Source organism: Sebastes umbrosus, chromosome 18 (genome assembly GCF_015220745.1).
Source record: "Sebastes umbrosus isolate fSebUmb1 chromosome 18, fSebUmb1.pri, whole genome shotgun sequence".
Taxonomy (NCBI): Eukaryota; Metazoa; Chordata; class Actinopteri; order Perciformes; family Sebastidae; genus Sebastes; species Sebastes umbrosus.
The window spans coordinates 7,669,194-7,686,495 of NC_051286.1; the positions used below are offsets into that span (position 1 = coordinate 7,669,194).

At 40.0% G+C, this 17,302-nt stretch overlaps 1 protein-coding gene across 1 annotated transcript; it reads left to right on the forward strand.

Annotated features, from left to right (window-relative positions):
* Positions 1-3,098: 3,098 nt before the first annotated feature.
* Positions 3,099-10,537, forward strand: hadhb (hydroxyacyl-CoA dehydrogenase trifunctional multienzyme complex subunit beta). Its single transcript, XM_037751215.1, has 16 exons — positions 3,099-3,223; positions 5,036-5,108; positions 5,490-5,531; positions 5,764-5,860; positions 5,986-6,030; positions 6,428-6,527; positions 6,707-6,794; positions 7,106-7,293; positions 7,418-7,598; positions 7,861-7,982; positions 8,375-8,454; positions 8,550-8,597; positions 8,738-8,825; positions 9,008-9,082; positions 9,830-9,994; positions 10,113-10,537. Exons 2-16 carry the CDS (start codon positions 5,042-5,044, stop codon positions 10,146-10,148), a joined length of 1,422 nt encoding a protein of 473 aa, XP_037607143.1. The 5' UTR covers positions 3,099-3,223; positions 5,036-5,041; the 3' UTR covers positions 10,149-10,537.
* The last annotated feature ends 6,765 nt before the right edge of the window (positions 10,538-17,302 follow it).

Genomic DNA, 17,302 nt, shown 5'->3' on the forward strand with positions numbered 1-17,302 from the left:
ACACACACACACATCGTATAACTGCCACATCATCCTTGAGCTCGTAGCTGACGTGTGTTCAAGCTTGATGGAGAGAACAGTAAAAAAGATGAGAGGCCGTCAGACAGAAGGCTACCAGTATTGTATTATGCTAATTTCTGCTAGTTTTAACATCATCCCTGGAGAATATTAGCATAAATAGCACAAATACGCTTGAACAGTGTCCTTGTTCAAGGACACCTGGGCATATAGGGAACTGTTGGAACTGGGAGTAAACAGTTCCAGCTGAATTGCAACTTCAGAAATGTGAATGTTTTTAAAGCCTAAATCTGTGTGACCAGAAATCTAAACAGATACTGAACTGTCAAACCGCTACTGAATGGTCTTCAAAGTCAGGTGATGCACTCTCTGACAGATGGTACCAATGATGATAAAGATATCAATATAAATGTATTGTTTAACCATTACACTGGACAGAGTCTTTAGTCCAAAATCTAACATTTTAAAGGCACTCTGTTGCAGTTTTTTTCCCGCTCTTGTAGCGCTGTGGAGCAGTTTTTTTTCTTCAAACTATTCTGACCTACAGGTGGTGGTAACGTGCCAAAATACGCAGCATTGTGCCAACACAGGCAGGGAAGAAGACTGCAAGGTAATAAAGGTGGATAAGATGATAAAACATTATTTATCCCAAGGGAAATTGTTGTGCAGCAATTGCAGTGCAAATATAGAGGGTGCAAATAAAACAAAATTAGGGATGCACCAATATCGGATTGGATATCGGGCTGCTACTGACTCAAATAGCTGGATCGGTTGTCGGTGATGAGGCCGATCTATTAGATTCAATTCTACGTTTATAAACTATAAACATTATATACTGAAATTTTAAACACATCTTAAAATCTCTCACAGAGGAAGACCCTAAAATGGCCTGATATATTGGTAAATCATCAATCTGACTCCATAAGTGAGTGTATATAAGATGGATCAATCACCATCGAGCTCCTATTTACCTGCCAATGATGAAGACACTGAGAGGCTTTAGCTGGCATAACCTAAAAAACATAGAGAGAGAGACAGTGAGGACCCAGGATTACCTTACATTGAGGAAGAAGTAAGAGTGACACAGGATCTACTTTGAGGACTTTGAGTGTGTTGTTAACACAGCTCTACTCCAACCTGTCTGTGGCAAGCTGATGGTGTCAATAAAGCTCAAATCATAACAGCAGACATATTAGATAGTATACCAGAGGCATTTAAATAGGGCTGCAACAAACAATTATTTATATTATTGATTACAATGTCAAATTTATTTTTTCAAATAACCATGAAAATGCCCATCACAATTTCCCCAGCTGCCAAGGCGCTGTCAAACAGTTTGTTTTGTCCGATCAATAGTCCAAACGATGTTAGAGGATTTAAAGATATTTAATTTACAATGATATAAAACAGGGAAAAAGCAGCAAATACTCACATTTGAGAAACTGGAATCAGAGAATGGCATTTTTGCTCGATAGATGACTTTTTTTCATTGACCAACTGATTGATGAACTAATTGTTTAAGCAAACTGTGGTGGAATGTAACAAAGTACATTTACTCAAGTACTGTACCTAAGTAGAATTTTGAGGTACTTGTACTTTACTTGAGTATTACCACTTTATGCTACTTTATACTTTTACTCCTCTACATTTTGGAGGCAAATGTTGTACTTTTTACTCCACAACATTTAGCCTATTTGTTTTTATTATGATGATTATTTTATTATGATGTATTATTATAGGTTAAGCTGTCCAACAATATATAAAATAATTAAAATAAGCTCCATGTTTACCAGCTGCAACATTAAAATGATGAACACATTAATGTATCAATAATTATAATCTGATCATATAATAAACAATATTCTGAAATGGGTCATTTTGCAAAATGAGTACTTTGACTTTTGTATGTAGTTATATTTATATGTAACTGCTAATACTTTTGTAGAGTGAGTAAGTAAACTTTTGAATACTTTAACTTGTAACAGAGTAGTTTTACACTGTAGCATTGCTACTTTTATTTAATTAAAATATCTGAGTACTTCTTCCACCACTGATAGAAATAAAGGATTCACTGTCTCTGACATAATGGCATGAAATAATCCAAAAACCCCATAACTGTTATACTGAGTCTCCCTGAGCTAATTTCAGCTATTTTGCCTTACATGCTAAATACATCCTCTTCTCACCTGTTAACATTTGCATGAAATGGATTACACAGTCATGAGTATCAACAGTTATTTAGCAAAATTAACTAGTGTTACAGTTTTTAACCACCAGATTAAGCGTACAAAAGAACCATGTTGTTCATTCTCAGTACAATTTCACAAATGATTTTTCTTAGTTTAGCTAAATAAAAAACAGCTGAAAGCTTGAGGCCAGCTGGTAACACCAGAGACAGCTCCTTTGCTAAAGACAAGTACAATTTAAACAAAAAGAAAGTGAAAACAAAGTGACAAATTAAGGTTTCCCCCGAGTAAATGTCTTCAATAAAAACAGATATTGAATTATTAATTTTGTATCACATATACCTGACAATTAGGGACATTTTCTAGCTGCAAACTTGAGGAAAAAACACCTGAGTCTCTTCAAAAAGGTGTTCTTCTTCTTCTTCTTCTTTGGTGTTTATTAGCGGTTGGCAAACCAGCTTATAGGTGCATTACCGCCACCTACTGGACTACTGGAGTGTGGAGCAGTAAATTGGTAGGAAAAATAAATAACAAAATAAATAAAAATTTAAAAAAATAAAAATAATAATAATTATTAATAATAACAATAATAATAATATTAATTAAATTCTCTCCATTATTCCTGTTGCCCTTAAGTAATTATCAAAAAGGTGTTCATCACTAGTCTATGGTTTCACCATAGCAACACACCGCGCGCTGACCGTTGGGGGCGCAAGAACGTCGATAACAGGATAAGGACTGAAACACTGCCGGTGTATAAAACGTTCTTACACTCAAATTGTTATATTTTATTTGAGAAAAAAAACATTTGTTATGATGTTGGTATTATCATTAATAATTATAAAAGCTCTTAAACACACGCAAGTATGTACATGACTATTTTTTGGTGTTGTTTTGCGCAGGCATTATCTCGGTCAACTAATACATTGGTGGGTCCTTGAAAGCGTAGTCCATTAGAGTGTATCTCGACCGTTTGACAGGTGAGAGGTGTCAGCAGCAAAGACAGAGCTCGAACACAGGTAAGATACAGCTGTCACTAGTAATGACACAACTAGAGATTAAAAGACATGTTACTAACTCAATAAATGTGTTTATTCAGCCCGAGCAGAGCGGAATAGATCACAACTCAATGGGAACTTCAGCTATCAAGCTAACGTTAGCTACTTAGCTTGTCACCATGTTGCTGTTTAAACTGTTTCAGACACGTGTTGTTGTTGATTTAAATGTTACTTTAAACAACCAAATGCTTAATCGATCTGTAGACAGTTCTGACCCTGTTAGAGTCCCGTGATCCTGCATTTCTGTGTCTGTCATTCACTAGTGGAGGAATCTAGGTGAAGGGTCACAGCCTGTGTAAAGGGGGGTTGGCTGGGAATGTCAATGATATGATGATCCCACATTATAAAACATACACATGTTGTGTATATGTATATTCTAGCTGGCAGGCCTCTTCTTTAAGTTTTAAGCTGTACAAAATAAAAAATAAAACGTTGATATTTGATATGGCTAAATGCACAGTCGAGGCTCAAATCATTAAAGGTCTTTAGGTTTATACTCAGTAGGGCAAGTTCAGGGGTGGAAGTGGTACTCAGATCTTTAACTTAAGTAAATGTAGAAACACTATAGGCTCAAAATAGAGGTAATACAGAAGTATTATCGTCATTATTACATGCAGAATGGCTCCTTTCACAGTGTTATGTTATTATAGAATATTATATTATTCTCTCTTTATCACTAACAATTACATTTAAGAATATTTTAGTGGAGCCAATTTTAGATACTTTATAAACTACTATGTAGATTGGTAGAAGTATAGTACTGCATCATATCATATAAGCATATCATATTGTATGTTTTATGTACAAAGTAACTAGTGTGACAGTAACAAGTGTCAAATAAATGTAGTGCAGTAAAAAGTACAATATTTCCTTCTGAAATGTAGTGAAGTCGAAGTATAATAAAGTAGCATATAATGGAAATACTTGTACTATATAAATACTTATGTATAAATGTACTTTACTTTCCAGCACTGGGTAAATTATGAGTTTTCTACTGATAAGCAAAGTAACTTGCATTTCTTCAGTTTTATGTGCAGTTCACGCTCTACACTAGATGTTATTCTCTCTGCACTGCAAATATTGGGTTGCAAGCTGAATGCAGTTAATTAATAGATGATCGCCACATAAAACCACATAATCTGCATAATTATTTGTCAAGGTTTGCTAATCATAAACAACACAGAGATGACAGTTTATTATGTCTAGTGTGATTCAGACATTTACGTCACAGACCGGTGCATTCTACAGTTGACCTTTAGCAAACAGCCGTAGATCTGAATACAACCTGAGAGGCTTTGTAGTGTGGTTATGTCACTCTCCAGGCTGCACTGTCACCTGACAATAATGGTGATACATATAGTCCTCATGGGTTATGCAGTTTAATATATGGAATAAGAATGACATTATGAATTTAGACATAGAAAGCCAAGCCTTCAAACAAACACCGTACAGGAATTTAAGTACATGTATAGTCATTTGCCAGTTTATTAGGTAAGCTACACCTATCTAAATATTAAATCTGTTTAATACAACAGTCCTGCAGTTAATCCTCCCTTCATGAAGGTTTTAATGTTCAGTTTTCGTTGAAACTGTTTTAGAGATGTGTTTCTGTTATTTAGCAACATTGATATAAATGTGGTCTACATACTGTATATATTGCATTAGCTGGTACAGTTTAAATGGAAATCTGAATATTATGTATTATGGATGAACATTTTCATCAGAACCCTGGTTATAACTTTACAGTAACAAGTACAGTTTGTTTCTCTGCAGAACACAATGGCTTCCATGTTGCTGAACACAATGCGGAGCGGCTCTGTCAGCCCTTCCTGGGCGCTGCGGTTGGGTACGTTTTCCATAATATTATTTGTTTCACAGATTAACAAATTCCAATCTATGTCAAAGCACTGGGAAAATGTACCAAACGAGAATACAGTCAGAAATGCTAGATACAGCACCAACGGCTAATAGATTATTTTTTACAGTATATTAGTAGTAATATGATCTTTGGCCACTGTCACTTTTGTCTATTTAGCCTTCCCACACGTCACTTTACACTAACTGATGATCCAACCTAAAATCTGTCCTTTAAATTCAAGCTGCTATAACGCTGTTATCTGCTTATGTCGCTGTATAGTATAAACTGTTCATCATTTGAGATGTAGTATTAGTATTTTAAATGATTGAATTGAGGACGTTAATGAATGTTTTTCTCTGTGTGTCTCAGGGACACGCTCTCTCAGTACGACAACCCAGCTTCAGGCTCAGGGTAAGTTAATTATTTTGAGTGATTTCATTCACATACAAACCCACATTATAGTTTTGTGGAGGTTACGCTGTTTCAAATGTGATCTGAACATTTTAAGCCTCTATTTATTGATTAATTTATGGACAGGATCTGTGCAAAACTGCCCTCTCTAGGTGGAATCTAAATGGTTGAAAATGTGATATTGACAACTATCAGAGTCTAACTGCCAGCTACTGTCTTAATTTTCTTTCAGTTCAGACAAAGAGTAAAAAGACTCTGGCTCGGCCTGGTGTGAAGAACATCGTTCTGGTGGAAGGAGTTCGAACCCCTTTCCTGTTGTCTGGAACCACGTACGGCTTTTTTCTTATGGCTGAGTTCACAGACTGGAGCCTCTGGCCACCATTTAGTCAAATGACTTTTACATAGAGAGATAATCTTAGATTGAAAGTGAAACCTTTCTGGTTTGTGTTTACAGATACGCCGACCTGATGCCACATGACTTGGCCAGAGCAGCTCTGCAGTAAGTGATTCATTATGTTGTTTTTTTTAACACCATACTGAGGTACTGAGGCTGACATAGTATGTAGTTGTTACGATGAACGTATGGGTGACCTTTAGCTGTAATATCAAGGCATTAAAACATCTGAAACGATTGAAATGTGTCGGTTTAAACAAGAGGAGTGCAACTATCTGACAGAGCTGTGAGGGGGGTGGGAGTGTTTTGTTGAAAACAAGAGTTTACTTTTGTTACTTGCCATGTAATATATGTATAATCACTCAGGATGCCTTTTTCTTATACCTCATTCTGTCTTGTTACAAGCCATCAAATTCTCTGAATCTTTATGTTTGACAGAAAGTTTTTTTTAGTGCTATTTCTACTGTGATTTCAAACAGTTTTTCCATTTGGGTTTCCATAGGGGTCTGCTGCATAAGACGGGTTTACCCAAAGATGCTGTCGACTACATCATCTATGGAACAGTCATTCAGGAGGTCAAAACCAGCAATGTAGCACGAGAGGTATTATCACATTCCCATGAAATGGTTATATCATCTGGAGCTTGTTTCATGTACTGTCTTTAAGCCTCGATCCTGAGCATTAGCACTGCATGCTGAGACAGAATATTAACCAAAGGAGCATTTTAGAGCTGCTGTCCTGTCCTGTTGTCCATCTCCTTCATTTCTCACTGTGATTTCAGGCAGCACTGGGTGCCGGCTTCTCTGACAGGATCCCATCTCACACCGTCACCATGGCCTGCATCTCCTCCAACCAGGCAATGACCACAGGTATATCAGGAAGAGAAAGCTCTACACCAAGCCTCTAACACGTGACTTGTGCTCTATATTATGGGCTTTTATTGACTCGGAAACGGAACTATGTAGTCCTACATTGTAGCTGCAAAAAACAGTGATATTGTTTGATGTTATTGTTATGCTATATGCTGCTGCTGTGAGAATAAATTAGAAGTAACAGTGTCATTTTGACTCTAAATAGAATGAAATGAGCTTTCGATTTCGAACTTCAAAATCAAAAAGAGGATTGGCGATTTTTGGTAGTCCCCCTCTCTGACCTCTCTCTCCTCCATCCTTCTCTCCAGGTGTTGGTCTGATCGCTGCAGGCCAGTGTGACTCCATCGTTGCAGGAGGGGTGGAGTTCATGTCCGATGTTCCTATCCGTCACAGCCGTAAGATGAGGAAGACCATGCTGTCCCTCAACAAGGCGAAGACCCTCGGCCAGAGGCTCGGTCTGATCGGCAGCATCCGGCTCGCACATCTCGCCCCAGAAGTATATATTCACTAAGAGCTGCACCACTTTCAGTTTGTTAAATTTGATTTGAGAAATCAAATGTCGTCTCTTGGACCTTTGACATACAGTACAGTATTAACCTTTTATTATGATGCGTGTCTAGCTTCCTGCTGTGGCAGAGTTCTCCACAGCTGAAACGATGGGCCACAGCGCCGATCGTCTGGCTGCTGCGTTCGGGGTCACCAGACTGGAGCAGGACGAATTCGCTGTGCGGTCACACAGTCTGGCCAAAAAGGCCCAGGACGCCGGCCTGCTGGAGGATGTCATCTCCTTTAAAGTGCCAGGTAAACACCACTTCACTCCTCCTTAAACTCTGATACATGATGACATTACACACTCAAGGGTTAGGGATGGCTGTGTACTTAAATGTAGCTGGTTATATCGTTGTAATTAGTTGATGTCATTTGTCTTGGCTTGTTCGGAGCATTGATTTTGTTTATAGGTGCTAATTTGAAGCATTTATTGATATTGTTAATGGTTGTACAGCTGAAACAGTTGAGTTGTTTTATCGTTTACATGATGACTGTATATTTTTGTCTGTACTAGGTCGTGATATTGTTACCAAGGACAACGGCATCCGCCCCTCCACCATGGAGCAAATGGGCAAACTGAAGGCCGCCTTCATTAAACCTCACGGCACAGTCACCGCCGCCAACTCCTCCTTCCTGGTAAACACACACACACACACACACACACACACACACACACACATCAGGCCCTACAGCAGTCTACAGCTCAAAACACCGTCAACATAGATACAATTATTATTTTATCTGTGTGTAAAACAAATACACAAAGCTAAACACACTTCCAGCTACAAACTACCTGAAGCAAAACACTGTTAAGTAACTTTGGCTTTTTAAATCATCTTACTTTCCTCTTTATAATAAAAAAATGGTGACATTTTTAGTCCACTTATGAAACAACATGTATCCCTGCTCAAACTATCTCCCCTGATTCTCTTTCTACTGTTTTCACTCACAAGTGGAAGCATTTGTTATCACTCATAAACTGCCCTGATATTAAATAAACTGCTTGTTTATGTGTGTGTCTTCCTCAGACTGACGGTGCCTCTGCTGTGCTCATCATGTCTGAAGAGAAAGCTCTGGCTATGGGTTACAAGCCTAAAGCCTACCTCAGGTATCCGCACCTTCTCTGTTTGCTAGAGCAGCCTCAGTTTCCCCAAATGATGCTCTTTCAGATGTGCTGATCATGTTATGTTTACATCCTGGCAGAGACTTTGTCTACGTGTCCCAGGACCCCAAAGATCAGCTGCTTCTGGGGTGAGTAGTAGAAATGTCAACTGACTGATTTTATTTTCAAGTTCTCAAACAAAAACTAACTAACATTTGCAAAACAAGGGTTTATCTAGGTGAATTGCTCTTTTGAAGACCAACAGTTTGACTCTGTTTAACTCTTCCAGGCCAACTTACGGTACGCCAAAGGTCCTGGACCGTGCTGGCTTGACCATGAATGACATTGACGTCTTTGAGTTCCACGAGGCATTCGCAGTAAGTTATCACAACTCATATGGGGGGAAAATAATGCATGAGCTTGTGTAGTGGTGGGTGAATGTGTCCTGTCAATCTCCAAGATATTTTAAGTTACAGATATGCATTTCTTAAATGATAAAACTCCCAATATCTGTGTCTTCCTTAATGTGTGTGTGTGTGTGTGTGTGTGTGTTTTGCAGGGTCAGATTATGGCAAATCTGAAGGCTATGGACTCAGATTGGTTCGGCCAGACGTATTTGGGCAAGAAATCAAAGGTAATAATATGTTACATACATCTGAACATTGTGTACAGAGTCAATTTTGGCCAAGGTAGTCATATGATGAACATTTCATCTGCAACATCAATTAGAAATTAGATTTTTGCTTGGTTTGACATACATAATAATGTTTTTAAAAAGTGCAGGTTTATATTAGACGACTAAACACTAACAAGATAATTTCAAGATTTCAAATTAACATTGACAATTTGTAGGGAAATCCTCATATGAGATTTCAAGTAAAAGAGTAGTATTAGTAGTTTTCACTTATTCACCTGAGCTTCAACCTTGGCGATCAGTATCTGTTTATTTTTCCCACGTCTGATGCTGTGTTCACACTACGAGCAGCAACAGGCTACAAGTCATTTTCAAAAGAAGCCGGTGACATGAAGCTACAAACTGACGCCCGACACTTGGTGTGACGCGCTACAAAGCAACGTTTTTTTTTCAGCGCTCCAATAACGCAGTGAAGCATCAACCAATCATATGTTTTTTTGTCCCCCTGTTCTGTTCCATCTAAAAAAAAAATGCGGTTATTCAGTACCCAGTGCTATTTAACGACACATTTACATCAACGAGCGCTGAGCAACACTTTAACGGCAATGTAGCTGGCCATGCTTGGCCGTTTTGTTGCTTTTGTCGCTTGTAGTGTGAACGTAGCATTTGGGTGCTGAATTCTGATTTACACTAAGAAATGTCCGTGTAAGTATCAGTCCTGACCAGATGTATTGTTTGTGTTTGTAGGTTGGAGCTCCTCCCATGGAGAAGTTCAACCTGTGGGGAGGATCTCTGTCTCTGGGTCATCCGTTCGGTGCCACCGGCTGCAGGCTGGTGACCACCGTGGCTCACCGGCTGCAGAAGGAGGGAGGACAGTACGGACTGGTGGCGGCTTGTGCTGCTGGAGGACAGGTAACTACTGGGTGACGTGTGCATGAGACACACAAGCCACGACTGAACCGTTTAACTCTTCTTTTTTTATTCTATTTGTTTGCTTTTCCTGACAAACTTGTGTTCTTGTGTTTTCCAGGGTCATGCCATGGTGATCGAGGCCTACCCCCAGTAAAACACCACCTGATTGTCAGGTTCATCGTGACGGCTACACACACACACATACACACTAACATCCAGACAACAGAGTGTACATACAAGCACCACTTTGCCTTGAACAGAGTCCGATACAGTATGTGAGTGCGTTTTAGGAATCTTGTGTAAATTCAACTTTGCTTTTTCTGGCAGTTAAATTATAGCAGAATGTTGTCGAGGAAAGTTGCTTATGATCTTTGTGGACTTTAAGGTGCATCATTTCAGCGTCGTCACTGAGTCGAATGTAACATAGCAAGATTTAAGAACCCAGAGGAGATATATCCTAATGTTTATATACGCTGTAATATTTTGTTTCTTACGAACTGTTGGAATTAAAGGGTGTGATGATGATAACCACACTAACTCTCATGTCTGGGTTTGCTGTTCTCTTTCTTGTCCTTGAAATGTTGACCTATTTCTTGTGAAATCGGCTCATTAATTGTATTATTTACACCTATGTTGTGTGATTATCAGGAACAGAAATGCCAGACATTCACTAACTCCATCTTTTAAAATGTGAATATTTAATGTTTTTATTCTGAGAGTAAATTTATATTTTTGAGTTTTGGACTGTTGCACCAAGCCATTGAAGACATTTACATTTATCCATTTTGCAGACACTATAGCTCAACATACCGCACAAATGAGGTACAACCCAAGCCACAATAGATCAAGGAGAAGCCATCGTGAATTAATGCCACAATGCTCACACAAGGTTGCAGGTGCATGAAGTAAAAAGTGAGAAACTAGAAAGTATTTTTGACAGAGGGAGAGGTAAATAAGATGGAGAAAGAGAGAGAGAGGACGACATTATTGTGATGGGCATTTTTCATTATTTACTGACTTTTTATAGACAATGGACCCCTTTGAAAATGGCCATGCCAGTTTTTCCTCGCCAAAATTTAGCGTAAGTTCAGATCGTTATTTAGCCTCCTTTGTGAATAGCTAATATGATATAGTTGGTACCAATGAAATCCTTATGTTTTTCTAGTTTCATATGATAAATCTGAGTCCACCTCAACCTAAAAATCAAAAGTTGCGTTAATGTGTTAAAGAAATTAGCGGCGTTAAAACTAATTTGCGTTAACGCGTCATTATCGCGTTAACTTTGACAGCCCTGGTTTCTAGTGATCTAGCTCAGAGTGACTGTGAGTAGCTTATTGCATTTTCTCTACATTTCTTTACACTCTTGTGATTGAAGGCCTTGATGCACGGACAACAACTTCAAGTAATGTTGATGGGTTGATGATGTTTAATTCATCAGGGACTGAAACTATTGCAAAGGAAAAAGATCAATGTATAGACAGCTTTGAGCTACAGATAACAACAACAATGAATTTGGGGAAAAGGGGGTGTATGCGTGCTCTTTTTAACAGATTTAAAAAAAATTTGCATTGCCAAAATATTTTTGCATTTGCATCCCGGCCTCTGTACCGAGATGTGTCAGCAGCAGACTGGCTTTGCGCTTAATTGATGGTGAATAATGCTGTCTGCTTGTGACGGGACGACTGATGTTAATGAGGAGGTAATACTCGGGTTTCCTGGTGATTTAAAGCAACATAAATATGGAAAATTTGGGTTGCCAGGTTGCTTAAAAGTTCAGGTTGCTGTGGCGTCTTCCTGATATTTGGTGTTCATATTGTGGAAAAAGCGAACTTTTACACCCGCTAAAGTGTTGGTGTAATTGACAGCGGATGGGTAAATTTATATCAACACATTTCTGCTTTGGTGTGTACGATCCCCTCAGCGCTCAGCGGGGGATCACACACACACACACACCTCAGGTTGGGGGGGGGCTTGTTAACATAACTTCAGTCAGACACTTCCGTTTAAAATGTATTTAAAGATTTAATTCTTCCAGTTTAAGAGATCCTTGACTGTGAGCGGGAAGAGTTGATTAATGCAGCCGAGGCTGTCACACGGGCTACAGGCGGAGGGAATAAAACCAATGTTTTACTGCCAAGGCAAAACGGAGCTCGAATGTAAATAGCAGGGAGAGAGACAGAGAGGGTTTTTGTGTTTTTAAAGCTTCAAAACCGCCTCAACCCTGCGAGACACCGGAGACACGCAGACACACACCGACACAGCCGACATAGCGGGCCGCCTCCCTGCCTCTCCTCCCTGCCTCAGCGGGGCTTTGATCAGACGGAACCTTTTATGGGGAATGACTGGCGAATGCACCCGCTGCTGTCACTACAAATCTACCTCACCGAGCGCGCGGGGAAGCGGGGAGGGGAGGAAGAGGAGGGTACTGGGAGGTTTGGGGGGGGGGGGGTTCGCATGGAGAGAGGGGAGGGAGGGAGTCGGTGTGCAGCGGTGTCTTTCATCTCGTCCTAGCCGGCTCACGCGGGGCGGCACCTGCTGAAAGCTGCACTTGACTCGCGCTTCCTTCACCTGCTCGTGCGCTCAGTGTGTGTGCGCGCGTGTGTGTGTGTGTGATGTTAAACAAGTTTCAGTGCGCTGTACTGTAATACACCTAAACGTGCGTAATGAATATAGGAGATTTCAGCGGTATGGGTTATTTTTCTCATTTTTTAGAAAGATGATATTTTTATAGAATTATGGCTACACTTCTAATAAGTAAAAAGCCCAATCTGAAATGTTTGTTAAACTTCACATCCTGCCCTCACTATGCAGGCTAGGCTATGCTATGTTTTGGGAAATACGCTTACGCCCTTTCTTGCCAGTTAGATGAGAAGATCAAGACCACTTTTACGTCTATCCTTCACAGTGCGAATTCAGATCTAGAAGATCCACGATTGACATGATGTTATCGGTGAGACAAATGCAGGAGAGATGCAGAGAGCAGGGAAAGCCCTTCTACCTTGGCTTCATCGACCTTGTGAGCAGAGACCGTGAATCATCTGTCCCCCAACGCTCCTGAGTATTTTGAAGTCCTTCCATGACAGCATGAAGAGGACTGTCGTCTATGACCGGTCTCCCTCTGAGGCATTCGACATCTGTAGTGGAGTAAAGCAAGGCTGTGTACTCGCCCCTACTCTATTTGGCATTTTCTTTACTGTACTCCTCAGGTAGGCATTTGGTCAACCACTGAAGGCATCTACCTTCATACCGTATCTGACGGGAAGCTGTTTAACTTGTCAAGGCTGAAGGCAAAAACCAAGCTGCGAGCAGTCAGTCTAAGAGTCTTCCTCTTTGCCGACGATGCTGCTGTTTCTACACGTGATCGACACATCCTACAACAACTGATGGACTGCTTTTCCAGGGCGTGTAGGGACTTAAACCATCAGCGTCAAAAAGACAAATATTATGGGCCAAGATGTGGACAGTCCTCACTTCAGCATAGAATCCTGCTGAGACCGTCCATGAATTCATATACCTTGGTTCGGTTATCTCTGACACCCTGTCTCTAGAGACAGAGTTCAGCAGTCGGATTGGAAAAGCCTCTACCACCCTTGCAAGGTTGACCAAAAGGGTATGGACAAACAACAAACTCACGTAGCACACCAAAGCGCAGGTGTACAGGGCTTGTATTCGCCTAGCTCGGTCACATGCACCATAGAGAAGATGGTAGAATCCCTAAAGATCTCCTTTATGGAGAGCTCGCTTCAGGGAAAAGACCACCAGGCAGAGACACCTGGAGGTTTGAAATCCAGAGGGGTCTGCAGAGCTTCGGAGAATAACAGCTGCATCACTGGGACGACAAGATGGCCTGCAGAAGCGCAAGAAGCCAATTTGAAAGACCAACAACCCCCTACTCTTATGAACAGAAAGACTGCCACTCCTGCGTGGCTGGTTCGCTGCTCCAGCACCACAGTGGGCAACTAAGAGCACTGATCCAATAGTCCCGCAGGACTTTAGGATGCCTACTAATAGTATTTTTTTCTTAATGTCAGTGGGGTGTTGTGGATGATGAATGGTTGACGGTATGCAACGCTTCAAAAGTCTGGAACCAGGCTGGACCATTGAATATGACTGTGGTGATATCACTGCTCTAATCAAACTGTAAAATCTTAACTGACCATGTGAGGGTGGAGCAGTATATTCAGGGCCTCCTGACAACTATCAATCTAGATAATATCTGAACCGCAGCTCTGACACAGTAAACATGCTGCAGGGCCCCGTCTAGCTCTGGGTCGCCTCAATCAATCAGCCCAGCAGGCCTGTTGTAGTTACATCACATTTAGTTGTCACTTGCTTCCAGGACATGTTTCCCATTAGCACGCTGCATGTGAAGAAAATAACCAAAATGTTTCTTGACAGATAATTCAACTCCTTTTCATTATCTTTTTTGTTTTACCTTCAATCACAAAATGATCATTATCTGACAAGAAAAGAAAGAAAATTTTAAAGCATGCAGGGCATTCAGCTGAGCATGAGAGGGTTGAATGACATCAGTCAAACTCGTTTCTGATTGGAGGAGATTGCAACGTTACAGCTGATCTCTGTTACAATGACAGAAATCTGTGTGACTGTGCATAAAGTTTCATCCATAGGGCATAATTAAGAAAAGTTTAAGTACATAATTAAGTGCATTATTACCAAAGCATGTTTGTACAAGAGTGCATGTGTGAGTGAGTGTGTTAGTGAGAGTGAGTGAGTGAGTGAGTGATGCGTAACAGGTTTCCATATAGCTGCTACTTACTGTACAAGTGTCAAATTGAGTGTGAGTGGGTGTGTGTGATGTTAAAAGTTTTGGTATCGACTGTACAAGTGACAGAGTTCTGCCAGACTGTTTGTGAGAGAGAGTGTGTGCAACTTTTAATACTGCACAAGTGTCAGAGCTCCACTGTGTGAGTGTGTACGTGGATCATATTAAACCAGTTTGGTTACTCTACTAGTCAGATATCCTGTCGGTGCAGACTAGAAAAGATGGTACAAACAAACGTCTCTCAGGCGAGCTCTGTGTACCACGAACGCAAGACTGGAAGGCTCTAAACAGGACACACAAGCGTTTATAGAAACCAAAGTGCAGGAAGAGAACGAGTTCTTTGTCTAGAACAAAATTAAAATGACTTCATTTACGTTTTTTAGAATTGATACACAGAAGAAAATCTCAAGTAACTGTGATAATACCAGAATTAGAAGTTGTTGCAGGCCCATGATATGTCATGTTTGCTGTGATGCACCTCCATATAGCGACCAGATCACCATTACAAAGTAGACTGCAGATGGACAATGCGTAAGACTGGGCTCAGTTATATTACACAGATCAGACAAATATTATGTGTAACAGTGTGCAGTGAATTCGACCTAAATTATGTAGCCTATTTCTTTATTTTTTTTCTTTACTTTACTTATTTTCTATGTGATATAAAGTTGCTTTAAAAAAAAAAAAAAAGTCTACCCATTGGCAACAATGAGCCCAGTGGTTGGTGTAGGTTTTCTACCTTTTGAGTGAAAGGGAATACCACAGCCCCTTTTCTCTGTTTTCTCTGGTCATGTAGCACCAATTTCAAAAATATTTGCGCCTTTCTACTGCATGGACAGTCTAGTTTTATGAAAAGTCCATCTTTCCGGCTGCGAAATACTTTTTTAATGTAGACCAAACTTATATTTGAGGTGATAGTCAACAAATAATTAACAAAAAACATAAACATCATTTAGCTGGGCTTTTTTTACGAGGAAAAAGACATGAATTGGTTTAGGGTGCAACTAATGATTACTTTCATTATTGATTAATCTATGAATAATTTTTCTGGCTTATCGTTAAAAAACAAGTCTATAAAACAATATAGAAAAATTGTGAGAAAAGCCTGTCAAAACTTCCCAGAGCGCAAGAAGATGTCTTGTTTTGTCCAACCAACAGTTTACAACTTAAAGATATTCACACTCTATATTGACATAAAACAGAGAAAAGCAGCAAATCCTCACATTTAGCTGGAACCACCGCTGATTATTAAATGACTCCTCAAAGCATGTTTGTCCGTCCTAGTTTATATTACAAAATCATCAATTATGTTAACTGTTCAGTGCTCCGGTATCTGAACAGATAGGACACTTTCACACCTTTAGAGGGGTTTGGAGAGCGTCTCAGAAATGTTTAATGAAGCACTTGTGATCAGAGCAATGTGTAGTTTGCACGCTCTACTCTTTTCATCCATGCTAGTTTTCAATTGCCCTGCACTTATGTGATGTGCTTACAGTTACGCTCCTTCTATGACGTGTGTGTATGACATGAAAATGCTTGAGAACTCTGTTTAATTAGCTTAGAATGAGCCAGAGCTTTTGTACAGATTCATTACTTTGTGTACCTTTTTAGGTCTGTTTTCTTTCTTTCTTTCTTTCTTTTTTTTAATATTTATAGGTATTTATTGTTGTTTGTTTTCTTTCTTTTCTTATCTACTATACAGTATATCTGTTGAGTTCTGGGTGGTGAGCTGCTGCATACAATCATCCTTACAGAGATAAGTAAAGTTGTATTGAATTGAATTAAAGTGTTGAGGTGGTAAATCATCTGCCTTTTGCACCTCACAAACATTTTGATGTTGAATTGATGCTGCCCATATAACTCGTCACATACTGACGCTTTGTCAGGACCCCTCGGCGTCACTTTACGGTCGCAGTAAACACATGGTTAAGGTGAATTCAAACAAAACCACTTAGTTAGGTTAAGAAAAAACATCATGGTTTGGCTGAAAATTACTATGTTGTGAAGTGAAAAGTGAAACGTAGTGCACGGGACACGAACAGCAGTCTTCTGGATGAAAGCCCTGTGTTTGTTGGACCCATCCACCTTCCCTCCGACCAGCCCTATGCGTGTTTTCTGTCTCTTTAAACTACGTCAACACACTCCCGGAGCACTTTGTAGTTACTTGAAAGCCAAGGTGCGTCTCATACAGACGCGAAAGGGTACCTTATGCGTTGGTATCATACACACCGGGGGACGTGACAAAGCGTCAATATTATACACCCTGAAAATGAGAACAGACTGGTCTATCACAGCTTCCCGTCTTGTTAAGTGAAATCTGTCTGGTATCATTTCAAAGCAACCTTCAGACCTGCTGAAATATGCCACAAGGTCACATTTAGTTTCCTCTGTTTGCTCAATTTGGCCACATCTTTCTTACTCGCCGGCCTCTGGAAACACCCGAGCTGATCCTAATGCGCTCTTTGAAGCACGATATAAACACACCTTTTTTCCCCATCTTCAACAGGATTCTGCAGCGTTGG

Coding starts and splice junctions, on each gene's coding strand:
- hadhb (XM_037751215.1), top strand. CDS start 5,042: ATGGCTTCCATGTTGCTGAACACAATGCGGAGCGGCTCTGTCAGCCCT. Junction 7,599..7,860: donor CATCTCCTTTAAAGTGCCAG/GTAAACACCACT, acceptor TGTCTGTACTAG/GTCGTGATATTGTTACCAAG. Junction 8,826..9,007: donor AGTTCCACGAGGCATTCGCA/GTAAGTTATCAC, acceptor TGTGTTTTGCAG/GGTCAGATTATGGCAAATCT.